The sequence below is a fragment of the Suillus subalutaceus genome (genome assembly GCF_016647625.1).
Source record: "Suillus subalutaceus strain FC151 chromosome Unknown DFJ58scaffold_148, whole genome shotgun sequence".
Taxonomy (NCBI): domain Eukaryota; kingdom Fungi; phylum Basidiomycota; class Agaricomycetes; order Boletales; family Suillaceae; genus Suillus; species Suillus subalutaceus.
This window is the reverse complement of record NW_024540397.1, coordinates 66,642-94,267: the sequence shown is the minus strand read 5'-3', so window position 1 is coordinate 94,267 and position 27,626 is coordinate 66,642. Positions and strand designations below refer to the sequence as shown.

General features: G+C 49.2%; 11 protein-coding genes across 11 annotated transcripts; 5 read left to right on the top strand and 6 right to left on the bottom strand.

The window, feature by feature from the left end:
- Nucleotides 1-79: 79 nt before the first annotated feature.
- On the bottom strand, nt 80-4,333 carry DFJ58DRAFT_733450 (uncharacterized protein; the record flags this gene model as incomplete). The annotated part of the gene is made up of 6 exons (XM_041386297.1): nt 80-1,190; nt 1,231-3,280; nt 3,333-3,827; nt 3,880-3,979; nt 4,030-4,160; nt 4,213-4,333. 6 exons carry the CDS (start codon nt 4,331-4,333, stop codon nt 80-82), a joined length of 4,008 nt encoding a protein of 1,335 aa, XP_041238524.1.
- A 466-nt stretch (nt 4,334-4,799) lies between these two features.
- Nucleotides 4,800-6,570, top strand: DFJ58DRAFT_812863 (NAD(P)-binding protein; the record flags this gene model as incomplete). Its single annotated transcript, XM_041391556.1, has 11 exons — nt 4,800-5,150; nt 5,206-5,250; nt 5,299-5,317; nt 5,371-5,571; nt 5,627-5,749; nt 5,810-5,828; nt 5,886-5,972; nt 6,031-6,077; nt 6,129-6,280; nt 6,336-6,399; nt 6,465-6,570. The coding sequence occupies 10 exons, from the start codon at nt 4,800-4,802 to the stop codon at nt 6,360-6,362; spliced, it is 1,071 nt and encodes a 356-aa protein (XP_041238523.1). The 3' UTR covers nt 6,363-6,399; nt 6,465-6,570.
- A 427-nt stretch (nt 6,571-6,997) lies between these two features.
- Nucleotides 6,998-8,800, top strand: DFJ58DRAFT_812856 (NAD(P)-binding protein). Its single transcript, XM_041391555.1, has 10 exons — nt 6,998-7,489; nt 7,547-7,591; nt 7,640-7,658; nt 7,711-7,911; nt 7,972-8,094; nt 8,153-8,171; nt 8,221-8,307; nt 8,368-8,414; nt 8,467-8,618; nt 8,670-8,800. The coding sequence occupies exons 1-10, from the start codon at nt 7,136-7,138 to the stop codon at nt 8,694-8,696; spliced, it is 1,074 nt and encodes a 357-aa protein (XP_041238522.1). The 5' UTR covers nt 6,998-7,135; the 3' UTR covers nt 8,697-8,800.
- Nucleotides 8,801-9,915: 1,115 nt separating this feature from the next.
- Nucleotides 9,916-11,309, top strand: DFJ58DRAFT_110158 (uncharacterized protein). Its single transcript, XM_041378665.1, has 3 exons — nt 9,916-10,019; nt 10,092-10,129; nt 10,183-11,309. Exons 1-3 carry the CDS (start codon nt 10,012-10,014, stop codon nt 11,121-11,123), a joined length of 987 nt encoding a protein of 328 aa, XP_041238521.1. The 5' UTR covers nt 9,916-10,011; the 3' UTR covers nt 11,124-11,309.
- On the bottom strand, nt 11,152-13,922 carry DFJ58DRAFT_110075 (ARM repeat-containing protein). The gene is made up of 11 exons (XM_041378664.1): nt 13,588-13,922; nt 13,363-13,538; nt 13,221-13,308; nt 13,052-13,164; nt 12,887-12,999; nt 12,657-12,830; nt 12,457-12,611; nt 12,189-12,402; nt 11,708-12,141; nt 11,531-11,662; nt 11,152-11,482 (listed from the first exon to the last, which is right to left on the bottom strand). The coding sequence occupies exons 1-11, from the start codon at nt 13,723-13,725 to the stop codon at nt 11,180-11,182; spliced, it is 2,040 nt and encodes a 679-aa protein (XP_041238520.1). The 5' UTR covers nt 13,726-13,922; the 3' UTR covers nt 11,152-11,179.
- A 401-nt stretch (nt 13,923-14,323) lies between these two features.
- DFJ58DRAFT_629458 (uncharacterized protein) lies at nt 14,324-15,941 on the bottom strand (the record flags this gene model as incomplete). The annotated part of the gene is made up of 2 exons (XM_041381178.1): nt 14,324-15,559; nt 15,609-15,941. Coding segments are annotated over 2 exons (1,569 nt in total), but the record flags the coding sequence as incomplete, so codon positions are not given.
- A 278-nt stretch (nt 15,942-16,219) lies between these two features.
- Nucleotides 16,220-21,029, bottom strand: DFJ58DRAFT_812844 (uncharacterized protein). Its single transcript, XM_041391554.1, has 12 exons — nt 20,501-21,029; nt 19,731-20,292; nt 19,421-19,678; nt 18,870-19,367; nt 17,983-18,812; nt 17,655-17,891; nt 17,554-17,608; nt 17,211-17,498; nt 17,107-17,157; nt 16,850-17,008; nt 16,620-16,792; nt 16,220-16,557 (listed from the first exon to the last, which is right to left on the bottom strand). Exons 1-12 carry the CDS (start codon nt 20,968-20,970, stop codon nt 16,329-16,331), a joined length of 3,810 nt encoding a protein of 1,269 aa, XP_041238518.1. The 5' UTR covers nt 20,971-21,029; the 3' UTR covers nt 16,220-16,328.
- Nucleotides 21,030-21,042: 13 nt separating this feature from the next.
- On the bottom strand, nt 21,043-22,222 carry DFJ58DRAFT_812842 (uncharacterized protein). The gene is made up of 4 exons (XM_041391553.1): nt 21,853-22,222; nt 21,740-21,792; nt 21,358-21,701; nt 21,043-21,305 (listed from the first exon to the last, which is right to left on the bottom strand). Exons 1-4 carry the CDS (start codon nt 21,916-21,918, stop codon nt 21,097-21,099), a joined length of 672 nt encoding a protein of 223 aa, XP_041238517.1. The 5' UTR covers nt 21,919-22,222; the 3' UTR covers nt 21,043-21,096.
- Nucleotides 22,223-24,003, top strand: DFJ58DRAFT_812836 (uncharacterized protein). The gene is made up of 6 exons (XM_041391552.1): nt 22,223-22,472; nt 22,523-22,571; nt 22,627-23,370; nt 23,421-23,537; nt 23,597-23,694; nt 23,751-24,003. The coding sequence occupies exons 1-5, from the start codon at nt 22,308-22,310 to the stop codon at nt 23,626-23,628; spliced, it is 1,107 nt and encodes a 368-aa protein (XP_041238516.1). The 5' UTR covers nt 22,223-22,307; the 3' UTR covers nt 23,629-23,694; nt 23,751-24,003.
- A 4-nt stretch (nt 24,004-24,007) lies between these two features.
- On the top strand, nt 24,008-26,130 carry DFJ58DRAFT_109807 (uncharacterized protein). The gene is made up of 2 exons (XM_041378662.1): nt 24,008-25,828; nt 25,880-26,130. Exon 1 carries the CDS (start codon nt 24,249-24,251, stop codon nt 25,824-25,826), a length of 1,578 nt encoding a protein of 525 aa, XP_041238515.1. The 5' UTR covers nt 24,008-24,248; the 3' UTR covers nt 25,827-25,828; nt 25,880-26,130.
- Nucleotides 26,131-26,649: 519 nt separating this feature from the next.
- On the bottom strand, nt 26,650-27,613 carry DFJ58DRAFT_749072 (uncharacterized protein; the record flags this gene model as incomplete). The annotated part of the gene is made up of 4 exons (XM_041387627.1): nt 27,424-27,613; nt 27,128-27,360; nt 27,049-27,076; nt 26,650-26,736 (listed from the first exon to the last, which is right to left on the bottom strand). The coding sequence occupies exons 1-4, from the start codon at nt 27,511-27,513 to the stop codon at nt 26,650-26,652; spliced, it is 438 nt and encodes a 145-aa protein (XP_041238514.1). The 5' UTR covers nt 27,514-27,613.
- Between the last annotated feature and the right edge of the window lie 13 nt (nt 27,614-27,626).

Genomic DNA, 27,626 nt, shown 5'->3' with positions numbered 1-27,626 from the left:
AATGGTCCTTACAAGCTATTGCAAGCCGTACGTGAACGAACGCGAGCGAATATATTATAGGTCAAGTGAATGCACGAGTTTAGTTATCCTTGCCAACCTCCCCAGAGACGAGACCAGCTCGTTTTGGGGTACTATAACCTCCTCTACGAGGGATAGGAGCTCGAGGTGAATCAACCTCAGTTTTACGCTGCCATTGGTCGATGAGCTTTCCCACTCCCTGATAAGGTTTATCAGGCGATGGCGAGCGCGGCTCTTCTAGAGGTGTGGAAGGTTTTTGTGGGGTAAATGGTAGCGATGCTGGAAGCCCGTCCAGGCCGGTCCGTGATGATCCAGGTGTGAATCGACTGGGTGTCCCAGAGGGTAATCCTACCACAGGATTTCTTAAATTCATGTCTGCCTTGCTCTGGTCCTGACCGGCAAGGGCCGCCCTGGCTAAATCAATCGCAGATGGTCGTGATTTCCCTGAGTCAACTCCGGGACCCGACTCTTCAGGAGCGGGCGTAATGACTCTGGAGGCTGTAAATCTCGACACTAGCGGGGAGCTTGGGCTTGTGCCTGTGACGTCCACAGCACGACCAATTCCAGTAGACGAGGTTGGCATCTTCAAACCTGTTGATTTGGGATTCATCGCAGGGGGACCTGAACCTGGGCCTCTGACTTTGCCCCCGATAGCTTCGAAGCGCTGGACCATGTCTGATATTGAGGTCCGCCGAGCGCCGTGTTTGCGAGGGTTGTCTTCTGGAACAGATAGACCCGTAGGGTTTGGCGGTGTGTCTGTCTTTCCATCCGAAGTAGACTTTGACATTGGAAAGGCAAGCATAGACTGCGGCCTCGCGCGAAAGGATGAGACGGGGGTATTGCCAGACGAAGGGGTGTTTACACCAGATGCCTGCTTTGTATGAGGTAAGGGTCGTTTGGGAGACCGGCTTGGTGAACGACGCTGAGAAGTATTGGGCTCTGAGGGCTGTGACTGCATTCGTGGTGATGCAGGCCTCGGCCTAGCCATCGAAGAAACAGCAATTGATCTGCTCTTTTGTAGTTTCACACCAAAGTCCCTGGTCGGATCACTGAATGCAGCAACGGCAGGACTGTGAACGGAATCCTTTGGTCGCTCTTTCGTCTGCACCACACCTCCTCCCCATAGATCAACGAGGTCATGCACGGAACTTTGCCGGCCCCTCGTCTTTCGTCTTCGCGATGAACCTGTCTTCTCAACTAGTTTCCCCCCACCCAGCAGCATCCTCTGGCTCCTCATCCCCGTCACTTGACGAATCGTGAATCTTAGTTGGCTTTGGCGACTCAGAGATAGGGACAGCTCTCCACCGATCTGAGTCATCCTGCGATGGACGCTTCGATGGCTGCGATGCCACTCCCTGGCGAGACTCTAGATCCGGCTTCAGTGCAAGAGCAGCAATTACTGGTTTGGGCGCGACCACTGGCAGCTCTCTAGGTTTCTTCGGTGTCACAGGGGCACTTTGCTTCCGTTCTCTAATACTGATACCTCGCGCATGTATCTTGGACGGCGATGAAGGAGTTTTCACTCGATGGGGAGGCTGTTGAGCGGCAACAGCTTCCTGTGGTGATTGTATAGTTGTTGTGTTCTCCTCGATGAACGATGATCGCTTGTTCGTAAACTCGCGCAGAACGGGCGTCGTAGGGAGGTTGCTAGCTTGAGCCTGAGCGAAAGATCCGTCCTTGGTTGGGGAAATGAGAGCATCAACGTCGCCTGTCAACCAGTCTTTTGGTTTGCGTGACACTGGAGCTGGGGTAGTAAAGTCCTCAGTACCAACGTCATCGATGAGCTGTGCCTGAGGTATGGCTTTGACAGCAATACTGCTACGATGTCTCCTCGAAAGCGAAGGACGAGAGATAGGTCGATAGGATGCGGGCTTCGGAGACGGCGTGTTTTCACCAATGCTATTATCCAGTCCAACGGATCTCTGAAATTTGTCCTTCTCGGAATCACGCATCGCCACCCCGGTGACATGCACTGAGCGCGAACCATGGGTAGTGTTCGGAATAGCACGCTGAGAAGTCGGCTGAAGCGACGAGGAAGGTGCAAAGAAAGGCTCGGACAAATCAACTACTTTTTCGCGCTCCTTGTGATACTCCGACGACTCGAGCTGCCAGCTTGGATGGCCGACAGGAGGTGCCGACCCACCAAATGTTGCATCAAGCTCTTCTACTGAAGGAAATCGTGCCTCGGCAGGGATTTCGCCCCTCTGTGAAAGGGCAGGTGGGATGGATGCAGGGGGTTGTATTGATGGACTAGAAAGCCACGCAGCGTTCGTAGTCGCCAATTGTGCTGGTGGACGGGGTGAAGGCGTTGGTTTGATCGGGGCTAGTGATGGTTTCGCGGCGGATATAGATGGACTAGCAGCGCGATTGTTTCCATTAACTGCAGCAAGGCCAGTCCTCAGCTTTCGTGCCTCCCCCAGAGTAGGTGTGGGTGCTGAAGATGGTGTTAAACCTAGACCATCGAACGCGTCCTTACTCTTCGTGATCATAAGTCTTGTGGTGCGCGACCCCTCAGGCGGGGGAGCAAGCTTTGAAATACGCTCTTTCCCAGAACTCGAGGATGACCCCATTCCTGTCACAACAGTAGTCTCTCCGGCCTTTGCACCGTCAAAGGCGCTCCATAGCTTTTCTCCGAAATTGTCACCAAATGCAGTGACCCCTGGTGTTGGCGGATCATCCGAGATCGCTTTTGATGCACGCGTCTCAACACTCCATGCATCGTCCAAAGGAGGCGCGGATATCTTAGGCTTCCAAACACTCGCAGTTACACTGCCTGATTTGTGAGCCCTGATGCCCCCAGCAGGGAGGACAGTAGAAGAGCTTTTTATCTCTTTCCATGCCTTGTCCTCCTCTGCGCCAAATGAAGCATCAGGCCTTTTTGGCAGCTTCGGCGGACTAGGAGGGCGGGAGGTCGATAAAGGAGTGGTGGTGTCGTTCGGTTGCTGCGAATAATATGGCCGGCCACGGCGCATCGGTGCAATAGCCTCCAGCACCCTATCACGCGCTTGAATGCCTGTACCTATGTCCTGGGGCTGAGCTGGCGGGGCTTGTTGAGTGGCAATATCTGTGCCTGGCGCTCGACGATAAGACACAAGGTTGTCAAGAGCATTCGTGGATGAAGACTGTAAAGCTCGAGGAGAAAGGGGCGCGGGCGGAGGAATGTCGTAGGTGAAGCGCGATTTGGTACCTCGTACGGTGTGCACTTGAGCGAGAAGTTCAAATACTGTAGGTCGCTGTGTACCGTGCTCACGAAGCATGGAGGCTGCATGACAACTCAGCATATTCGGATGCGATGGAAGCGAAGAATAACACACCGATCAGTGTGTTCATTTGCGATGAGTAAACGGGATATGGCGGGATGCGATACTGTACGTTCAAAATTGCCAAGGGTCCATGTTCTTCGAAAGGAGTGGTATAATAACACAGTTTGTATAATAGCACTCCGAGTGCCCAAACGTCAGATTTCTCGTCAACAGAACGGCGAAGGTATGGGTCAACCATCTCAGGCGCCCTGTACTGTAGTGTCGTGTGTCTGTTCAAGTCTGCCTCGAGAGCTCTAACCTCAGCTGTGGTAGATGGCGGTCGAGGCGCGACTGGCGTGGCAGAGCCAAAGTCACAGAGCTTAAAGACGTTATTAGAGGCCTGGAGAATGTTCTCCACCTTCAGATCACGATGAAGAAGAGCGGGGCGAAGATTATGCATGGCAGCAACACCTTCACAGACGTCTACAAAAATCTGGAGGATCTCTGCTTCTGTGAGACGTTCGCGTAAACGTCTGTTCATCATGTCAATAATTCCACCGCCTATGTCTGAGTAAGACCACATCAGATGTGTAAATCTTGCAAAAACACTTGCCTGGACAAAACTCCATAAGAATGAAGACTTCATACATGCCGGTTGCCATTTTGTGCCACGCAGCATCGATTAGATGCACCACATTTGGGTGCCCCTTCAGTATCCTCTACAGGCAGTTTCAGTAAGCACCGAGCAAGCAGTTTGGGTTCTTCGAACCATGATATCGACTTCTTTCTTAACCTCCGCGAGCATGGCCTCATTAGGAACGCCGATGCGTTTGAGCACATGATGCGTCGTGTTATACACGGGAGTGGGAGTCCTGACAAGGTACACATGGGAGAATCCACCTTTGAATAAAATGTTAACGTTTGATGAGGCTGCCAGTTGGACTTAACACACCTTGGCTGAGATACCGCTCAACCTGGACCGTGTACTTGTTTACGGAGATGGTTTGACCTGGAACAAGAGTACCCTTGTTCTGCTGTGCATAAACTTGTGCCGCCTGCTGCTGCTGTTGCATGGTGATAACGGGCAGCGATAGAAGTGTTAAACTGCTGCTGGTGCAGCTACAGCAGCTGTCAATGACTGTCACTGCGGTAGTATCGCGTCCAAGTGGAATACTATTTTTGGCCATCTGCGCTTATGCAAGCAGCGCCGCAACAGAATTGATCACGTGTATTTTTAGTCTACATAGCGGCAATCCAGGCTAACCTGAAACTCTTTCAAGTTCTGCAGTTCAATATCAATCGTGAGGAATTCATCATCAAAGTTCTTCTACAAGTATTTTTGTAGGTGGTACTTACCCTGGTAGTTTAGCCAGCCAATCAACTTTGTTTCACGTGGGAATAGGTGGGAGTATTAACGCGGTGTTCCCGATAACCTCGATAACGGCCCACCCGGCCCAACCGTGTCTTAAAGAAGCTACTAATATATATCCCAGTGCTCACTGAGCTCTTTGTCTCATAGATACCCCCAGCTCGAACGCAATGGCGAACAATCTTCTTCAAAGTCCAACGCATGCAAGCACAATTCCCTTTTCTCGGCCCCCAACTCCCGGAGTACACCCTCCTCAAATCGGCTTCTGTGGTCTTGGGGCCATGGGCTATTTCATGGCCCGCAATCTAGCCAACTCCTTTAAATCTCAACTGCCTCCTCTCCTTGTGCACAACAGGACTGTGGCAAAGTCTCAGAAACTCCTCGCAGAACTTGGCGCATCCGCCGTCAAAATCGCCGACTCTCTCGGTCAGCTAGTTACAGAGTGCGACATTATCTTCACTAATCTCGGGAATGATGCTGTGGTAACGAGCATCTACAACGAGTTTGCAAAGGCTCTTGCTGTACGCCGCAATCATATCTTCTTGCAGGATAAGATAATCATGCTGCCATCATCAGCAATCGCCTCCAACCAAGTACAAGATCTTTGTTGAAATGAGCACAGTAAGCCTAATATCTGCTTCTGGTTTTCATGCCCACTGATGATGTCAGGTTTACCCTACGTTGGCTGGTGCGTAAAACGTTACTCCGCCACCAACAGAACTATGAACAAATTCGCTATAGGCGATCTTGACAGACTGCTGTCGAGCTTTCCGCATGTCCACTTTGTCACTTCACCTATCTTTGGACCTCCCCTAGGGGCAGATAAGGCCACGCTTGTTATTGCTATGAGTGGAGATTACCGATCCAAGAAGGAAGTCGCCTTTCTCCTTGTCCCCGCAGTGGGCCGCAAGGTGATTGATCTCGGAGGAAATGTAGAAAAAGGTAAGAATGTGTAAGAGCGATGGCGAGAAACTTGTTAAATGGGTGGAGTTTTCAGCTCCGACACTAAAGTTGATCGGTAATGGTATGATCATGGGCATGAATGAGCTCCTCGCCGAAACTCTGACGCTCGGAGAAAAGTCTGGCATTGGACAGCAGACTGTATACGATCTGGTCAAAGGTAATCTTTGGAGTGCATTTTGCTCTACCTCGACGGGGAGCTGATAATGATCGTATTCAGAAATCATGCCAGCACCAGGGTATGTACGCTGTCAATTGCATTACTTCGAATTGCTGAAGCCGACGGATGATAATAGTTTAGTGGCCTATGGTAACAGGATGGTCAACGACTTGTTTGATGGCTCCGTAGGTTTTGCCATAGATGGTGGAATAAAAGATGCCAAGTCGGTGCCTCGAGATGCTCACAATGAACATTTCTTTCTAATATAATTTTCAACCCAGTCACATCCGCCGCCTGTCCGCGGAGCTGAACTGCCCGATGCCTGCAGGTATGAACAATTTGACCTTCAGGCATCCAGAGATACTCATTCATTTTATAGTTGATAACACGCATCGTGGCCTGATCACCGCCCGGGCGATACACCAGGCACAAGTGCTTGCAGGGACACAGCAGTGGGACATCATAGACTGGAGCTCATTGATTGCAAGCAGCCGAGTTGCTGCTGGATTGAATCCGTTCGACAGCAAGAAGGTTAGTGCTTGAGTTCTCGGTTCCCTTCATGATGATAGACTGAAGTCGAGTCCAGGGAACATGTGTCGTACGAGAAGACTGAGGAACGCTAAATCATCTCAAGCATTTGAAGTCAAATTGTATGTATTATTTTGACAGAACAACCATATAAACTTATAAGAAAACACGGATGTACCTTCAATAGAGACATGTAACTTTGGAATCGTAGAAGAAATGAAAACCTCCCTTCGTCGACATAAGATGGTTGGTCGTGAGACTAGAAATACCTGCAGGTGTGCAATCCATGTTCGAAATTCAGGATTACACTTCCAAACCAGGCGGACGATATCGAGCAAAGTCATACATTCATTTGAGACCATCATGATTCAAGGAAAGAGTATGTCTGCTGTGTCAGGGGTTCCACCTACCATCAGTTAGTCCATTCGAGTAAACGTCCCTCGGTCTAGACGAATACAGGAATTCGACTCGACCGATCGAGATGTTCACCTTATGAGCCACAGGCGGGGACCAAGAGCTCAGGTAGACGCCGTGTGACAGGTGGATCGAGTGAAAGATATAATCATGCCCCTAGCGTACTGGACTTATACAATCCGGGCCGTATGGCGGCTCGGGATCTCCCGCATCTTCTTGCATGGAGCTGTCATGGAGGGATCCGGTTTTAAAATCCCCCCAAAGCTAGTGCACATAGCCAGCCAATAAACTTCGTTCCTCATTCACGTGGGAATACAGCGTTTCCGATAACTCTCGATAACCGTGTCCAAATGCTCTCAGGCTTCAAGTGTACAACCTGACTTGCTAATATATTATTATCAGTACTTGCTCTTCCCCCCACAGATACCCCCAGCTCGAATATTAATGGCGAGTAACCTTCTTCAAACTCCAGCCCTGCATGCAGGCACAATTCCCTTTTCTCGGCCCCCAACTCCTGGAGTACACCCTCTTCAAATTGGCTTTTGTGGCCTTGGGGCCATGGGCTATTTCATGGCCCGCAATCTAGCTAACTCCCGCAAATCTCAATCATCGCCCCTCCTTGTGTACAACAGGACTGTGACAAAGTCTCAGAAGCTCCTTGCAGAACTTGGTGCATCCGCCGTCAAAGTCGCCGATACTCTCGGCCAGCTGGCTACGGAGTGCGACGTTATCTTCACTTGTCTCGTGAATGATGCTGTAGTGACGAGTGTCTATAACGAGTTTGCAAAGGCTCTCGTCGTACGCCGCAATCCACCTTCCTGCAGGATAAGATAATGATAATGCTGCTGTCATCAGCAATCACCTCCAACCAAAGCCAAAATCTTCGTTGAAATGAGTACAGTAAGCCTGATAATCGCTTCTGGGCTTCACGCTTACAGGCAATGTCAGAATTACCCTGCGCTAGCCGGTGCGTGAAAAGTTTCTTGCTACTAACGTAACCGTGAGCAAGTCTGCTATAGGCGATCTTGACAGACTGCTGTCGAGCTTTCCGCATACCCGTTTTATCACATCACCTATCTTTGGACCTCCCCCAGCGGCAGACAAGGCCACGCTTGTTATTGCCATGAGTGGAGACTATCGGTCCAAGAAGGAAGTCGCCTTTCTCCTTGTCCCTGCAGTGGGCCGCAAGGTGATTGATCTCGGAGGAAATGTAGAAAAAGGTAAGAATGTGTAAGAGCGTGGCGAGCAAACCTACGTGTCTGAAAATGTGTGGGTTTCAGCTTCGACATTAAAGTTGATCGGTAATGGTAATCTCGCCGCTGCCCTGGAGCTCCTCGCTGAAACCCTGACACTCGGAGAAAAGTCTGGCATTGGGCAGCAGACTGTATACGATCTGATCACAGGTGAATCTTGGACCGCCTTCTGTCGTGCTATGACGGGAAGCTGATCAATCGCGTTCAGACATCATGCCAGCACCAGGGTATGCATGCTGTCAATTACATTACTGATGTTCACATGGATGATAACAGGTTGCTAGCATACGGCAACAAGATGATCAACGACTCGTTCGATGGCTCCGTAGGCTTTGCTATGGATGGTGGAATCAAAGACTCTTCGTTAGTGCCTCGACGTGTTCACAATGAATACAGTTCTTTCTGACACAGTTTTGCATCCAGTCACGTCCTTCGCCTGTCCGCGGAGCTGAATTGCCCGATGCCTGCAGGTATGTCGACGATCCGACCTTCGGTCATTATGAGATACTCATTCATTTGTAGTTAGTAACGCACTTCGGAGCATGATTACTACACGAGCTATGCACCAAGCACAAGTTGCTTCAGGGACACAGCAGTGGGACATCATTGATGAGAGCGCCTTGATTGCGAGCAGCCGAGTTGCGGCTGGATTGAACCCATTCGACAGCAAGAAGGTTCGTGCATGAGTTCTCGGCTTCCTGATGTTAACCTGAGGTCAAATCCAGGGAACGGGAGTTGTACGAGAAGACTGAGATATGGGATGTCATAGCGCTGAGCGCCACATCCATTTGTATTACAGAACAAACCATAAATTGGTCGCTTATATGTCAAATAAATGTACTTTCAATCTTGCATGCGTCAAGGAAATGAAATTCATTCTGTTGTGGTATAGGCTTTTCATTTTGGGTGTACCATAGGGTTAGGGTTAGACCCGAGGAAGGGCGAAAAAAAAGGCCTGCCCAGCCAGAGTGGCCGTGGCAGGACAGGAAAATATTGAGACGGTGCATGAGCCGGAGCTCATACAAACCGCGATTACCCTCTGTATGGACAGGGTCGCCGTGCTATGAAGGGTCCCCGCGGCCCACAAACCCGGGTACATGAAGGAGCCTATGCCATCAAGGTAAGTATGAAGATTTTAGAAGGTTGGAGGCTCGTTTATATAGCAATAACACTGAGTGCACGGACCACCCTGTACTTATTTAGAAAATGTACCTTCCAGAGTTGCAACCACCATATTAGGAAGTTGCACCACTAGGAATTTGATAATCTATCACGCATTCTTCGACATTTCTGCTATCTGCTTGCTGTTCGGCACTGAGGCCGAGTCCTGAGGACAGGCATTAATGCTAGTAGCTATATAATTACCTGCTGCTGCAGAGTTCGTGAAATGGGTGTATATCAGTGCACAGAAGCAAGTACTATATAGCTCCCGAGAAGGATCGCCAGGCCGACTTTATCAATCTGCTGGCACCGTGATAACTCGCTGGTCACGAGCCCTACGCTGTCACCACCCAAGCTATGGCCCCTGCTGCCTGTGTCCCACCCGAACGGGGATTAGACGTCTTCGACGGTGTTGCGGGAGAGAAGATCATCGCAATGATCTTCGCTTAGTAGATCTGGCACTGGGCAGGCACCAACAGGCACGAACCTAGGTACTCGGGCACAAAGATACTAGCTCACATGATCTTCATTAATCCGAGTAAGTTAGCAGTACGTAGTAGTACTTACTTCAACTCACCAATCCCAGCACCTACCACCGAGCTCCACACGTTTCAAGGTTTTCCCTCGTGCCTCAACGCTCAGTCACATGTAGGTTTTTATTAGTACTGAGGTTGAGCCAAATCTTATCGAGTCCCAGATCGAGTGCACTGTGATAAAGCGACGGAACAGTTGGTATCACTTCCAGCCATTCCCAAAGCTTACCAGGCACCTCATCACTTTTACATCATTCCTTGAAGCCCTGAACCTTTCTACGTAGAATCGAGTTTCCACAATCCCTGAGAAGTGAAAAAAAGTCGTTCGGTGTCTCTAGAGGATGTTTTGACACTACAAGGTCATGCTGACACCATGACAAGGCAAGTTGATGTGTGTGGTCGCGCTGAACGATATGATGACGCTGACTCGGACGTGTGCTGTGAACTACCCAGATCACTGTTACAACTGTTTTGCCTACGTAAACGCACAGGTTAGCTTCCGCGTATTTGCCCTCTCGACGGTGCTTAACCTTTTCCAGCGCAGCACAAGAAACTCAGAAGTACAGGGGTGCCCTTCCTTACGAGCTCGTGGAGAAAATCATTGTAGATGCATGGTGCTCCATTGGCGACGCACCCGCTAGATGGCGTTTCTTTCGCACCATTGCGATTTTGTCCAAGATATGGCGCGATGTGCTCCACGAGGTGGTATTGCGCTATGTCTTTATCGAGACAATGCTCGATTTCGTCGCATATGAGAGACTCCTCTCACGTTATGATCCATGCGCTCGATATGTCTCCGTCGTGCTAAACGCTGTGGACCACACACGATTTCGCGTTGACGAGATTGCAAAACATGTTCCAGAGGCGCAATTCATATGTATTGCGATCACAATGGATAGGCGATACTATTTCGACGCAATCCTCCAAAATCTCCTAGCAAAGACGGAATCACTCACGCACCTCCGTATTTGTTGGCCTCCCCTTCGTGATTCTTTTGCATGCCCCCTTTCTAGTGTCGTCATTAGTTCAGTGACGCATTTGCATATAGCGCGCCATCCATCAGCATCACTTGGTTCTATCCTTGCGTCTTTCCCGAACGTAACTCACCTTCGCTTGGGCACACCGTGTTTCCTGAAGAACCTTGTCCCGTACATGTCCACAGTTCGAGTTCTCATCCTCGATGCTCCACCACAGTACAGCGTGCATACAGTCTCTCAAGCTCCGGCTCTCATGTTCCAAAGTTCGGTCCCACTTTGGAATATTTGCGACGCACTTGAGCATGGCTTGCTGAAGTCTACCGCCAACTACCCAGGCCGGATCATCATGAATGCGGGAAAGTCGGACGCGGATAAGTCCATAACTACAGATATTGCTCTGAGCTGCCAGAGGCATGGAGTGGTCTTTGAATGCAGACGAAGACATCCGCCGTTATGGCAGCCCAGTCATTTGGATTCCAGGCGTTGGGACCATGACGCATGGAGCTAACTGCATGTAGCTACTCAAGTAGCAACAGTGGTTCTTTGATGCTAGCTATGCTACTATCAAAATCTCAAGGCCCTTCGGTACTTGATGAAGTCAATCAAGTTGTCTCGCATCTCCTCCCCTCTCCGTTTCAAATCTCGCTCCTTCCGCCTGTCGATTGCTCGCACGGCTTTACGCACCCCTTCAACGCTATCTACAAGACGCTGCACGAAGTTGCCTTGCCGAAAATTGACATCGTATGGAAGATTCTCGTCGGAATAGATGTCGATGAGAGCCGACAGTGTTTGGATCAGTGGCTCAGTGCCGTAGATCGAAGGCGCTGTGGACGTTGGGAGGATGGAAAGCAGGTGCATTGCAATAACCTAATCTTGTGTTCAGTTTCGAGAAGGGCAGGAGAACATGCGGCTCACGCGATTAGCATCAATAGATTGTGGATGCTGCGCCAGGCACTCGAGCGTGCCGATGCATTTCACGCGAATAGCAGGATCAGTGCTCGAGTTGCAGAGCTGGATCAGTAGCTGGACTTGATCTTCGTTGGGCACCTGTGACTCCTCAACACCAGAACTTTTGCCAATAAGAAGACTTACCAAGCTACCCTTCCAGATATTACCGACGCCCCAGAGCACACCCACTCCAATCTCCCACATTTCCTGTTTACGCTCTTGGCCGCGTGTGATTTCCGTGCCCACACTTCCAAGTGCTGCCCACACGCTGTCCCATATCTTTTTTCCACTCGCGGATGCCGCGGCTAATCCGGAGCTTGGGGACGCGCTCAACGAGAGAAATATGTTATTTAAGCACTCGAGCGCGCTAACATGAATTGCACTCAGTACAGATGTTGTCGGTGGGTGTGAGGATTGCCCGGCTGCAGGAGGGAAAGATAATCTGACGGGTTGGATAAGGGTAATGAGAGGTTCTACGAGCGCAGGCAGATGACTTGCGGTTGTTGTGTTATCGGCGATCGGTATATTGTCGAGGGCCATGCCATCGGTTACATCCTCTTCTATCTCAGCATCATTGTCTATCTAAATGTCAAATAATCACCGCTATTTATGTAAAAAATCTTACCTTCATCTTCTTCCGCATCAGGTTCACCTTCCTGCACCTCGGAGATGGGGTCAGGGTCAGGTAATGTTGCACACACCCCAGTTAAAATTTCTAGTGCGAGCTGGACAGTGCGTAATTTGTTCTCCAAACGGTCGAGTTCGACCTCGGTATCAGATCTATGATCTGACGGAGCACTTTTTAGAGATAGTTTTTCTATTTGAGGAGGTTCCAGCGCCTTTACACCGCATCGATAAACACCACCGGTGAACCACTAAGATCGGCAACTTACTAATTTTACCACCAGGCTCTCAGCCAGCGCTGATGACTCAGTAAGAGATACAGAAGCCACCACTGGCTGAAGTAGTGGAAGTACAATCTCCTTGCCAACATCGACTCCTGATGCGGAACCAGGGGGAGGGAAAGGTGAAACGTTGCTCAGGATACCTGATTATAATCAGCTAATGTATTTCACAAAAGAACGTTCCTCACCGCTTGACAACACTTTCAACGTGGTCATTCTATCCCAAAATACTTCTTTATCCTTCTCCGTTACACCGCCTTCATCGTGTACGATTTCGAGCAAACACGTGCTGTACGCCGCATTTGACCGAAGCTCATCCATTGCTGGCTGATTGTCATCCGTTAGGACGTACAGGCATTGCGCTGATAGCCACAGTAAGTCCTAAAAGTAGATGTTGAAAGCAGAAATATCTGCGAACCTGCGGCAATAACAGTAGCTATGGGTAATTTTGCTCGAGCGGCCAGGAAGGACATCAAAAAAGGAACAAGGTTGATTTGATTGATAGCATTCAGTGCCTTGTTGGATGTCTCCCTGACCGCGCCTTCAGCGCTGATACGATGCGATTAGAAACCGATGCACCTACGAAAGACACCAGAGTATAGTATTCACATTCTCGGTAAATTCATACACTACTTTTTGCGCGTTCTCTGGAGCCGTCTTGGGTGATTCCAGGAACTGTGAGAGTGCGCTCGATATCTGGGAAGAATTGACCTCGGCCTCGCATCATCCAATCACATGCATGTTAAACATACCTTCGGGATGAATGCTTTAAGGGGAGCCAGTATATTTTTATTGTACATTTCGGCGCATATATCGTATCCTCCATCAATGCACAGATTTCTGAGAGGCACGAGAATGTAAGGCAAAGAAATCTTCGAGGCTGGAGATGCACACCTTAGCGCCCCAGCGGCTTCGATCCAGACTTCCTCCTCGCTATCAGAAAGGCGCGTAATGAGCGCTCCGACTACATTTTTTCCTTGTAATAACCGTCGCGTAGATGGATCGTTTTGTATGAGATTGGATACCGCGACGCATGCCCACTTGCGTTCAGAAGCGTCTGGATTCTCTAACTACAGTGCCCAATGAATTCCAGAACATGGATCTTGCCATACGACGCACCTTTTGGATGATAGGCAATACTGCTTCATTTTTTGGGGAGGATGAGGCTGCTGATTCTAGACCTTTGGGAAGATGCGAATCTGGCACCCGCATGGGATTATGTCGACGCATCGACCGTTTCTTCTGCGACTTCCCCATTTCCGAGTATACAGGGAATTGAATATAGGCGACTGATGGTCCCAATCTGAAGCCTAAGAGTTAAGATAGTGAATCCGATGAGCTCAGAGGGTTAGTGATCTGAAATGTGACTACTATTTTTGGTCTTCTTTATGTAAGACTACGCTTGCAGTCTAAACAAGCTGAAAAGTAGTGGACATGTAAAAGAATATCAATATTTATCGGATAGTTAAAGACTGGGATGAACAGTTTGACCAGTGCCGCTGAACGCGCGCGAAGCAGTTCAAACTCACGGTGACCACACTTGGTTCGCTCTATTGATATATAAATATACTGCTGCGGCATTTTGCAACAAGATATTGTAATGCGCAATTGGCAAATGTCCATGAAGACAGGGTGATGATTAGGTATATAGTACAATACAATAGACGAACGTTCCGAACGCCCATAAAAACGTGGTCCAAAAAACCCACAACTAGGGTTGGTATATCGGAAGTACGCCATGCATACTAACAAACTCTTCCGGTGGAGCGGAAGGTTGAGAACTAGACGCAGATGGCAAGGAAGGCAAGGAAGGAGATCGTGCAATTTGGATGTCGCACTCATCACCGTAAACTCTAGGCGCTTCGTGAGCACTGCCTTCCCAACGGTCAAAGGCTTGGTCATCCTCCGGTATTGGAGGAGCCGAAGCCGTCAGAGTGTCCTCAAAGGGAATGGCGTTGGGCTGAGCCTCGTATGGGGGCATAGAAGGCAATGTGTTAGGATCTAATGCGGTGATATCCTGTAGATAACTGTGCCCATCAAAGTATCCAGGTGACAAACCACTTTTCGAGGGCGGTTTTGGGAAACCCGAGTTCCCAACCTCGAATAGAGAAGCCTCGGAGGGTGCGACAGTGGCTAGTTCGGTAGGGTGGGTTTCAAAATCATCATGCCATTCTGGGGCAGACTCATGTATCGAAGGTCTCCCGTGAGTGTTATCCTGAATTACGGGAGGCGCGCTAGCCAACTCCGCCATACGGGCGAGATGAGTCTTATCATCAATGGCGACGTGCCCAGTACTGGGACGGTAAGGAATGTCGTCATGGTCCGCGGGTGGAAAGTCATGACCGAAGAGGAGTGATCCTCGGCGTGATGTAGGATCACCCGAAGGTACGTGCGATGCCTCCTGAGGACGACCTTCAATCTCAGGACGCGCATGCAGTGTGGGAAATATGTAAGCAGGGGGAGACGAAACGTTACATGAGCTAGATGGGTCGGGTGATGTAAAAGGTGGTCGTGCGGGGGCAAGAGAATTCTCAATAGGAGCAGCGTGGTGGTCAATGTTTTCAGAGATAGATGCTATTGAATGTCGCGGGGATGAGACTGGGGAGGAGTGGGCAGACGCTTCGCGATGATCCAATAATATGGGAGATTGTGGTCGACTTCTGGTAGACAAGCCATGCCGTCGCCTGCGTCGACGAGCAGAATGTCGTATGCTAGCCTTCCACCGAGCGCTTGCCCTCGCCCACAAGCGATTCTTTCCGCGAGCCTCATCCTCCCTTTCACCGTCCTCTGATAGATCCTCCAGGTTTACCTTGTTTCTAGCTTTCAGTTCCAAGTCTTTCTCAATCTTTTCTCTGTTCAACACTTTCTTCCGTCTCTTTCTCCAAACGGTGCAGCTTATAATGAAGAGGCAAATTGAGACTGCCAAGACTATAGCTAGTGATAGGATGATCATAGAGTCGGTGTGATCGCTTTGGGATGTTGTAGACCAACCCGCAGGAAGGACAGAGTCTATTTGGGTGGAAGTGGAAGCGGTTGGAAGAGCCGAGGTAGATGGTGAAACATCATCTGTGTCGGGAGACGAAGAAGAGAACTAGATAAAGATATTAGCGCATAGAAGATGACAAAGAGAGTAAACGAACTGTTGAACCATACAAAGTCCAGGCATTTGTCTTGTACCAGCGGCCGTTAGACTGAACGTATCTGTCTGCCACTTGTTGTTGAACGTATGTAGTTGTAGTCATGGAGGATGTGGAAGAGGTTTTCGTGCTGCTGTAAGATGTTGTGGGTGTTGTGTTATGGACGCAAGTATCCATAAACGGACATAGGAAAGATGGAGGTGGGGTCGGTTGCGGGAGTGGGCTTCCATCTACTGTTTGTGAGCTGGCGACGATAGTTGCAAGGATTGATAAGACGGATGATGAAGGACAAGCTATAGTAACTGGTGAAGGTCTACGTTGCTGACGATCTAGTCTTGAACCGAACTGGCCATGTTTTTGCTTGGCCATGATACGACAGCAGAAGAAGTGCCAAGAGAGTCTTGCCGCTTCAGCGTGGCAGCAACTCGGTAATTTGTCGTCAAAATTTTATAGTCAATATTAGACTATAAAATTCAGCCAGCGCAGCAAAAAACGAGGATCGAACCTCTGAACGACGCTCGAACTCTTGAGAGAGAGAATAAATCTACAACAGAACTGACAGGTTGCTGAGGAGAAAAGCGGGACTAACTCGTGGGCATCATATCCAGCTTAAGTAATAAATAAATAAATAACTATTATTCAGAGTCTCATCCGTCCCTGCTAAATGAAGAATCCTATTTGACATGTGTGATATATCACATACCACTGCTATTTCTATATCAGTTATTTAAGCTCAACATTCATATTCGCCAACCATCGACTTCGTTTTCGCTCTTCCTCCCGAACTTTCCCTCTTTCTCTAAGCACCTTCTCCTCATCCTGACTCCTCGGCCGGACGTACACATCTTCAGCGCTTGATTCATAGAACATCTTGTACGTCCCTAGGCTAACTCGGATACTCATGGAATCCCAGCTTGATGTGCCTCGCGGCGATTCGTCGATCGTCATGTGCCTATTTACACACAATCACAACTCAGCTCACGTTTACATAAGTTGACCTGCCTGTGCACTAACCTTCGCAAAAATACCTTTCCTTCACGCTTTGGTTGTGACAGCCATTCCGTCGGGTGTCGTAGAACGTACGAGTCGAGATATTCTCGCCACCGGTTAATCGCCGCTCCATCTCCATTCACACTAGGATCGTCTGGTTCAACCAGTTGAATGAACATTGTTTTGGAAGACCGATGCTGGAATTACTTCATATCAGGGACACAAAAAATTCAAAATTCAAGTATCTCACATACCCAATCGAACCTGTACAGATGTTCGTCGGCACCAACGTGACGTTCCGCCTCGCGTCGATAGCGAATCATGTTTTGATTGGAAAGGGCATCCATCTTCCGCGTTTGTTGAAGTAGTATCCAAAGCTCCTGACACTTGTTATCTGACAAGAGAATTTGCACCTGTTAAAGGGAAACTCCGTTCAACTAAATTTGAACGAGGAAGAGAGCGCAGTCACGATGGCTCCGCAGTCCAACATCACAGGAAGCATTATATTTACCTGCTTGATCAATGAAGACAGTATCTTGTCTAACGTGAAAAGGTAATATGCCTGGAAGATGCGCCGGGTCAGATAACGACTCAGGAGGTGAACGCACAACTTACCTTGTTGCCGAAAAACCATCGCATATGTTCCTCGAACGTTGCCTGATCAAGCTCATTATCAAAGAGCTTCTCAAACGCCTCCAACATGTAAAGGTATACGACATCAGTGGCGTCACGGGCCTGACGATTGCATACAGCCTCCATAGCCTGTGCAAGTATAGCAGAGGGTCCATTCGGATCATCCAACCCCAACTCAATAGCAATAGGATTGCAGTCCGCAGGATTTAGACCTTTTGCAGTTTGACGAGCGCCCTGTTCCTTACACACGAGCAGACGAGAATAAATCAACTATATGCGATAAAATTAGCTCACGTCAAGCATATATACGACTGTGAGACTTTACCTGTAACAAACAGAACACAGTATAGAACGTCGTGTTCCCGAAAAAAGGTTTTCGTCTAGAGCCCACCGTCTCCTGGAATAGGAGGGGCTTGATTAGCTGACGCGTCGCGGATCCACTGATCCGGGGAGCTATTTTGGGCTGAAGCCAACCTTGCGCTTATGCTGTCCTCCAGGGTGGCATCAAATAATACACGCTCGGAATGAGGCGAGGTCCCTCTTGATTTGGATAACGAAAATGTCTCCAGACCCTCTGACCCAACGGGGTTGTCTTGCGAGGATTTCAGTAACCGCTTACGAAGGTCGCCCGCGGTCACTACGTTCCCCGAAGGGCCACGTCCACTCGTAAACGGGGTTCCGTTATCCATTCCGCGAGCCATCTAAAGCTTGTTGGTCGGTCTCCTCATCTCGCGGATCGTCCAAAGGCGTGTACCCAGCATTGAACTCGTCGGCAGGGCACATACATAGGAGGGGAATGAACGATCGCAACCAACCTTCGACTCCACGCCGTTCCTGTAGTGTATAGTGCGCATGGGAATGATCCAGGAAAGAGTAAACCAACTTAAGCGAGTCTTGAAGGACAGTCATGTCTTTGAAAGGAAAATCCAGTTGGTGGCCTGGCAAAGCAGTAGCGAATGAGGGTGGACCCTGCTGCGCGCGCGCATCTGCTTGCTCAGCTTTGACTGACTCGATATTTCCTACAAAGTGTTTGGCAGTGACGACCTTCTTATCATTCGACTTGAACGTGACCCCTTGATGATCAAGAGATCTGTAGAAATTTTTGGCATCGACCTCCCGCCACGTTTTGTTCCATTCTCGTTGGACGCGTCGCCATTCTTCATCTTTCTGTTTCAGCCGAGCGAGGACAACAGGCACAGCGACGCTGGGACACTCCTGAAGAGCTTGGATGACCTCCATTCCAGCATCTCTGCCGTAGACTTTCTTCAGCGTCCGGTGGTATATGTTCTTGCTCAAGCCACCAAAGTCAGGCTTGAGTCGGAAAATGGAGCGTTCATCATTGGTCATTTCTTCAATGCGAAAGTTAATGGGCTCTATAACAGCGATCGTGCGTGCGAGGGCTTCAAGCTGGACATGATATTCGTGTCGTTCCTCTTCGCTCTTGTGCAGCGCTTCTTCAAACGAGTTCTTCTTGTGCGCGATAAAGCCTGCCTCTTCAGATGCCCATGTCGGATGTGATACCCATTCGTCATTGAGCACGGAGCGACAGAGTTCGTCGCGACCTGAACATGCCAAATGAACTTCCTGCAAACGAGAGCGCTTCAGTCAGTCAGCTGGAAACAACAGATATTCGATACGTACGCTTTCGGGTAACCGACGATAGCTTGGACCTTCACCATCCTCAGCTGGCAATGCAGACAAAGCTTCTGGCGGCCCGGTGCGGATACTCCCGGGAGGACCATGTTCGATACTGTCCTGCCGTTCATCGATCCCAACCACTTCCCGAAACTGCGAGAGTAGATCGCCATCGCCCAAATACACTTGAGCCATGTTCACAAGTGTCTTCGCATTGATGATGTCCTTGGAGTACATGTTCAAGAGCTTGAGGAACTCCTCATATGTATCCTTGCTCTCCAACGTGCGCTTTGCACGCTCAAAAAAGATAAGTTCATCAGGTGCTGACTGAACGTTGGCAACTGGCTGGGGGCCTTGTAACACTAGATTATGCATTTGGGGTGGCGGTAGCATACTAGCATGCAATTGCAGGGGATGATGGGGAGGAGATTCCGGTAACCCGTATGAATTGAACTGCGGAGAGTCAGGGTCGGCCCCTTTGTGCATGTGCTTGGGCTTCTTGGCCTACATAGGGAGAATGTTATTGACGAATGACGTGGAGTTAGCGAAGCACGCACTCGACTTGGGACAGTCCGCACAGCTGGCGCAGGCGTGGTCTCTTTCTCTGGAGCTTTTCTCCGTTTTTTAGGCGGAAGCTGCGTCTTCTTGCCGTTCTTGTCACCTGCATCTACCCAAGGTGTTGGCACACCTGGACCACTAGTTTGCTGTGGAAGAGTGCTGACAGCCCCGCTCAGGTCAGGTAAAAAACCTGTGAATTCACTGAGCAGATCTTGAGCATCCTTAAACAGGGCTTGCACTTGCACGTATACTTGCGACTATGCCCAAGCGTCAATACACATCATCTGAGATAACGCACGTGACACATACATCTTGAATCTGACGCTGCTCCTTCTGATATGTTTGCAAGATTTCCAGGAACTGCTTGTATGTATCGGGGTCGTCGGAATAGCGAGCCTTGATTTTGTTTAGGTACTTTATTGCATGGTTGAATTCCTCTGATGATTTGTTTTCTACTGCGTTTCGATTGGACAAATTGCCAAGAAAGGATGCAGCAGCAGTTGTGGAGGGTACTTGAAGGCTTGGGGAATACGTATCTACAGACTGTGGCATGTGCGGAACCAGAAAGGGAGCCATCGATGGTGTCATCGAACGGGTCATTGGAAACGCTGGTCCAGCGGTTGGTGGAAGGGGAAGGGAAGACTTGGTTGTAGCGGGGTCACGAGTGACGCGGGAGATCTGCTCGAAGGTGCTTGTGCTCTGAGTGGTAGTCCCTAACGGCGTTGTAACGGTGATAATATTAGGGTCGTGCGGGTCTGCTGACATCTCTATTCTGTAGCCAGGGGGAAGAAAAGTGTTGAATCCCTGAATAAGATATGGATTGCCATGGAATAGCATCGACACGCGCTCGATCACTCCAGGTGTGTCAATTCTGTACAAGAGAAGATCATTAGCAACATGAGGCTGGAAGGCAGAAGAATAGACGATATAAAAGGATGCTTCCACAACAACAACCACAACAGGAAAGGCGCGTACGCCAGGTGTAGTCCATGCCCTTAGGCGGTAAGATAACCGGACGTCATGAAACATTTTCCGCTTCCCGAATCGCACTTCCACGTCTAGTATTTAGATTGACTTACACTTCGCTCTTGAAGTCCTTCATGATGTCCAAAAAGTGGTTGTATACGTCTGGCTTGTCCTGAAATTGAACTTTGACCGCGTCGAGGTAGCTGAGCGCATCGGTGACGTTAAGCGGTCTGTCTGGAGACTTCTGCGCTGCGGAACCATGGGATGCGCTATCGCCTTCACCAGCGGTGCGAGGACGGGGTGTTCCAGATTTTGGAGTACGGAAACCCATCTTTGATGAAATGAGAAGCTGTGCAGTACTGGAAAGAGGTTCCAATGAAATATCTCTAGGAGTGTTGGAAGTTGGAAGTGGGGTGAGGTCGTCGGAATCGAGTTGGAGGGATAGAGAAGGGATGGTAAGCTTTGGTGAAACGTAGGAAGAGGATGGTGGTGGTATGGGAGGAAGAGGGACGGTTTGATTGAAGTTCTGTGATGGAGATTGTGGTCTCGAATTAGGTGTGAAGGGTGTTTGGGTGTCCATCATTGTTGTTGCCCTTCACAGTAAGTCTGTAGTACGGCACACGGTGACCGAAGGTAAACTCAATGCTGCACGTGGGAATCTTCGGAACGGTCAATTCAATTCATTATTTATCTTATCTTATCAACACTCCTATCGTATGCCATCAACCCCTTCATAGGTTCTCTTATTCCTCTTGAGAGTAAAAGCACTGGTGTGCATAAATCCGGAAGGCTGCAAAAGCTCTTCTCGCGTCTTCGTCACATAATCAATAGCTTCAGGTGTCCCAGGTGCTGGAAAGAAGTATGGCGCTGCGTAAGGCTGTGTTCGTAATGGTGGGTCTGGGTTTTTCGAAGGACGAGCTTCGGAAGCGAACACCGTTAATTTAAGACCGGTGGAATAAACACAACTTACATTGATAAAATGACCCTGTAGAATTTCTGCCTTTGAGGTGTGTCAATCTTTGCTTCGACGAAGCTATTGTCCGACATGCATTAAAAGACGGGGAAACTGAAAGGGAATGTCTCTTGAAAACTTTGTGGGCTTCCGAGACTTCACCGCGATTAGACCGTTGAACAGGCAGTTCCGTTGCAGGCATCGGAGAGGCTGGTAAATCCACACGCGCATGACTTTGCGGTACCTCCCCATCAACTATGCTGCTATGCATGATATTATTTGACCTGGTCGATAGTGGAGAGGATGGAGCCGGTGAAGCAACTGGCCCGGGAACGGGTCGCTTAACACGACGAGCTATTGTCCTTTGTGAATTTCATCGACGTCTGGAGGTGGTTTGAACCAAAACACGAACACGGATGGTATTAGTGTTTGAATGGACATAGCCAGCAGACTCTGGTGTCCGGTGAATAGATTTGTAACCATGGTGCCGACCTCAGAACAGCTGCCACGCACCAGAAGAATCCCGAAACTAGATAGCATCACACCAACTGTCTTCAGGATGATTTTCCGGAAATTCATCGAGAGACATGCAAGGTTGTGGCAAGGTGCTGCTTGTAGGACGTCACGGTATGGCTCGGAAAAGATAAGACATAATCAAATATATAATGCCACTGATAACTGTGATGCACGGCTGAGCGGCCAAGCGACGACTAAAGCTGCTGACTCAATGACCGGCTTCGCGGAGACGTCACTGCATGGCTCGGGATGGTTGGGAGAGATGACCATGAAACAAATGGTAACGCCAACGGAATGCTAACGCCCGTCGGAAATTCCCTTTCATTCTGTATATAAGACTGTCACGAAGCTTGCATACGAGTTTTCCCGCTACAGCTTGCAGGTTCCGGTTAACGTTTGAGTCAAGAAGATGAGTAGTCGCGTGGGAATAATTGAACACGTGTTTAGTTGGCATGGCCTTGTCCTATGAACGTCAGAGCTCTTCATTCTACCCTTCTTCTTACCAAAATTACTCTGACCTCGACATACAAATCATGCCTCCTCGTGGCAGCGAAGGTTTAGATTTCACGCCAATCTTAACACATTATCTTTTCTTGTTTACGACAATTCTTGCCGTGGTATGTATCAAACTCGACTCAATTTTCAAACTAAGCGCGTCACAATATAGTTGGCATGGTTCATCGCGTTTATCTCGCAATGTATTGTAACTGCTCAATGTTAGTATAATAGCTTGCTTTTTCATACTTCCACTGACTAATTTATTTCCTCTAGTCTTTGAACAAGCGGTTGGCATTGGGTGGTTCGGGATATTCCTCCAATTATTCCTAACCCTTGGCGTATTGCACACCTTAGCAAGCGATTCAATAGCCATGCATCGCTTCCAAATATCAGTCTTTGGTGCTATCGCAATCGTTATGGCTGTCATCACCGTCAGTAACAGTATTTTTACTGGACGGGCTGCGCTGGACGCTATGGCTGCCGGATGGCTCATTATTGCAATCGTGGACATCCTTTGGGTGATCTATTTCACATCAGAGGAAGATTCTCTCGCATTCCACATCTTCAATTCTATGGGCACCGGCGGCCTCACACCACCATCCCGTCGTCGTAGGACTCGCGGTGCGAGCAACATTGGCACCAATGGCTATGCAGCCAACTACTCTTCTGGCGGCGGTATCGGTTCACACGATATGCCCTATGACAATGCCAATAAGATGGGCGGTACCGGTCCCGGGGTTAGGAGTCAAAACAGCTTTGTCGGCGGTGCTAGTGTGGACGGCGCACCCCGCAGTCTTGGCCCCGCAGCTGTGGGCAGTGTTCATAGCACACCAAATCCTGCACCGGTTTCCCTAAGTGGCCCTGACAACAATATGGGTCCAAACTCACCGTTGATGGGCCCAGGTGCTGCGGGTGTAGGCGCAGGTGGCGGTATTAGTGGAGGTAGCCCGAATATGCCTGAAGCCAGCACGGGCGGGACAGAGACATACGTCTACAAAGCAAAAGCATTGTATGCTTGTAAGCCAAGAACTCTTTCACTAATATTCTTTTTCTCATCACTTGCACAGACACTGCCTCTCCAGATGATCCAAACGAAATCTCATTCACCAAGGGTGAGATTCTTGATATCGTCGACAAGCAAGGCAAGTGGTGGCAAGCAAAGAAATCGGATGGTACGATGGGAAGTGCGTATTTTTGTTCTGCACTGCTCGCTAGCCCCTTGACCCTAATCATTGCGTCGCAGTTGCACCATCAAATTACCTTCAGGTCATCTAATAGACTGAGCTGGGAATTTTGGTTTTTACTTCTTTATGCTACACCTGACGACCATGGACACGATGCGTGCGTGATACGAGCGTTACGTTCCTTGTAATAGCACTGAAGTGTCTTGATGTTAGGCGATTCGAGCTATATTATCCACTTCCTTGCTCCACCTCCCTTGTGTTTTTTATTTGGCGGCCCTATTGTCTCAACGATACCACATTCCGATCAATGTTTTCCTGTGTCCTAGCGATGTATATGTTGCTCATCAGACCATGCTCAATCAATAATAACCTACTTGTTCTTGACATTCGTATTACATGCCGGTGATCGGTTGATAACAGTATTGATAGTGCGATTGATCAATCCACGACTGGCACATTCACATTCTGGTTCACGGTGTTCTAGACAATTAATTGGACTAATCCTTTCAAATGGGGGCGAGTGCTGCCTGAGACTAGACCAACCCACAGCTTAGTCAATGGTTCCATATGATGTCAGACTTTTTTGTCACTGTAATTGTTATCGATCTTTTGCGGAGTCTACCGGAGAATCTTTGGAGAGGTACCTAAAAAGAACTGTCTCAGTCACGGCGGCTGCGCAGCGACCACTGTGGCTCATTCTTCCCTTCAGTGATGAGCACTCACACAGCAACAGGGCCAGTCAATCGTCTGGCGAACTTCTTGCGACCGAGAAAGCAGTCAACCGCAACCGAGAACAAAAATGTCACAAGACCAGAGAAATCGATTCAGGTACTGAGTGTCGAGAATGAAGCCCTGAAAAACGCGAACGAGGCATTGAAGAAGAAGTGCAGCGATTTACAAGATCGTCTGCAACGAGTCGAAAAGAGGCTTGGGGGCAAGGATAAAAATGGAGATCTGGGCGTTGATCAACAGGAGGTGGAAAGCGTAGGCGCCCAGGGTGGCGATAAGCGCTGCACAGTCAGCAAAGAAGCGCAGGCGAAATCGGAACCGTCATCTCCCTTATCTTTACATCGTCCACCTGGAATGTCCAGACGTGGCCACCGATTGCTTCCTCCGGAGCTGTGGTGGACCATCATTCGCTGGGCGACCTATGCACCGCCGGGTTTTGATACGCCAAACTTTGGGCCATTCCTTGGATCCTTTGATCATGATAATAAAGGAGAAGCGGAGGCTAAGGCTGTCAAGTGCGCAGTGGTTCAAGTGTGCAGCCTTTGGCGAGACCTCGCTCTCGGCATTCTATATGAGGATGTCAAGGTCGGACGTGGGGCAGAATATCTCGTGGAGGCGTTGGGAAAGACATATAGGGGTGAACAGCTCGGAAAATGTGTCCGCCGCCTTGAACTTCCTTACCCTCACACCGATACTCCAACCAACACTAGCTTGGATCTCGCACTACAAATTCTGCAATATTGCCCGCAATTGGAAACATTGGTGAGGCCCTTCATGTCGGCACTTCCAGACTCGGTACGCTACGAATTCCCTACTCCCAGCCACTCCTTCTTGAACCTCAAGAGGCTCGAGTGGTGGCATTACAATGATGCTACTCGTTCTGGGGGAATCAACTCGCTCCTAGACGTTCTGCGTCATTCTCCCAATCTCCAGTATCTCGCTGTAGGAGGGGAGATGTGGTCTTCCGACCAAACTGGCAATGTGCTGGAGCTCCCCGCATTGAAGACACTTCGTGTACGACGCATCAATCCTGTCTTCGTTCACCAGATCTGCCAATGGCGGCTACCTTCACTTGTCCATGTCGTTGTGGATTTCCCCCTAGAACAGAACGCACTCGATACCATATGGCAGGTATTTGGTGCTCGCCTCTGCACGGTCGAGTTCGCAAGGCATGTCGGATTCTTGCTTAGTGATCAGACCACTCGCTTCCTCCGTGGCTGTCCTCAAATCAAGACGTTCAATTACTTCCTTAACTTCACGTCACCACCACCTATCTTCGGAGAAAATTGCGCGCTTCAATGCATATCTTTGCATGCATTCCCATGTGCCATGGTTACAGACATGATCACTGAAGCTCGAGAGCGCCTTAGGCTACACCTCGCATTCCTCTCCGAATCATCCTTTCCAGAGCTGCGCCGCATAATTCTTTATGGCGATTGGGGAGACATGCTTCGTGATCCTCGCTTAGTAGAATTCATGCAAACCATGATTTCCAAAGGCTGTTCGATTGAACGTGCCACTGGGGGCATGCATTCTTGCAATCAATTATTGAGCGCCTGATCGTAAGTGCCAATCGACGAGTTGACGTACCATTTTACTCATATGCTTGTCAGCCACAGACGACATCTCTAGACGCTCGTGTATTCATAGCTGGGGTCGCCCCTTTTAGATTCTTCAAAATTCGTTCACTTCCTTTCCCACCTACCTTCGAACTAATGCGCTGGCTACGTTAGGCTTAGTCGAAATCTGTTCCTGTCCCCGTCGTGTCCTATATTATGGGGTGTACCGGTATATCATCCACCATGTGAAAAATTGCAGGGTCCTCAGGGATTCACACAAGATCACGTCGTATTTGGGTTTTAGGATGTGTGCAGTGAGTTCGCGTGCGCAATATGGTATCTATTCCGAGCAGGAATCATGATGACTTATTCGAGTCTGCCGTGTGCCCTACATATCTCATGTGGTCAATTTCAATCATCCAAATTTGGAGGTTGGTGGGCGTTGGGCTACGTGACGTACGTAGCATTCATCACTGACGGACAGGACACCTGCTGGCCATCGATCTATTTACGATGCGGGACCAACCCTTGACCGAACGGTGACGTGTGTCCAAAGTGATGAGATCCAGTATCGATTGTTTCCAGAGGGCTCGGCGTTCACCGGTTTGTTACAGCATACAGGGTTTGACTGATGCTGGTCTCCAGAGCAGCATTCCCTACGACCTTGTTGATCGTATCATCTGTCAACTCAATTATCGAAACGACCGCATGGTGTGGGTAGCTTCAGCGGGCCTACCGAAGTGTTATCGAGGAATATACTATCGTACGTTCGAGGAGACAATAACGAAGGAGCTGTCGCAACTCTGGGCAAGCAATTATTAAACTTATGGGACCCAGTATGCCGCCCAGATCAAGATATCAGAGGCGGCTAAGAGACCCAAGCTGCTCAATCGTGCAAAGTTCGCAGCTTCCTTCGGCGTTGATTAGTATCTTTGCCCTTGCCGCGCTATTGTTAGAAGAGGTGCTTGTGCACTCTGTGCGCAGCTCTCTCCGAAACGTTCCCGAAGATGTCCTCGTTGCAAGCAGTGCCGAATTTTAATCATTCCATTCCCCCACAATGTTGAGCCGATATGGCCATGATCTGGTACTTGAGAGTTCCGACACATCGACGTACAAGCATTTGGAAACTTGATGCGGATGAGGACCGGAAGATGTTAATGAATGCAATTGGAAGGAATGTCTGTCTTCATTCGCCTATGGTCTGTCTATGAGAGGCTACGTACTCCCTGAAAGCTGCTGACTTCTCGCTCTCTAGAACGAATCGGATGAGCACTTTGAGTTATCCGAAGATGAGCGACTTACGTTCTCGCCTTCAGGTGGGCAATTTCATCTAGTGGCCCTTCTCCCTCGTCGCTATTACTGGAACCTTCATCATGGCCATCAAGTGCCCCGAGCCCCGATGCATCCAATATTGCTTCTAATGGATCGACCGCGACGGTGGCGGGATGAGAGAGAGTTCCAGGATTGAATGTATCAGAGCCTATCGGGGGTACATGCTCAGAGTAACGTCGCGCATTCGCAGGATTCGATGAATTCTAGCGCAGTTGGCACGGGTTATACAGGGTATAAGGAGGGTACGAGTGATTTATATGGCGTACCTCTGAAACCGGGCGGGCAGAAATACTCATTACCTTCAGGATAGCTAAAGCGATAATAGAGAAGACGACATTTGGAAGAAGAAAGACCATAACGCTCGTTTATGCAGTTTGTAGGGTGAACTTTAGGATGTGATAATGATGCGTGTTTTCGGCCTGCGATACACTATTAATGTGTGCTATAAAATATACAGGAACAGAGAGAG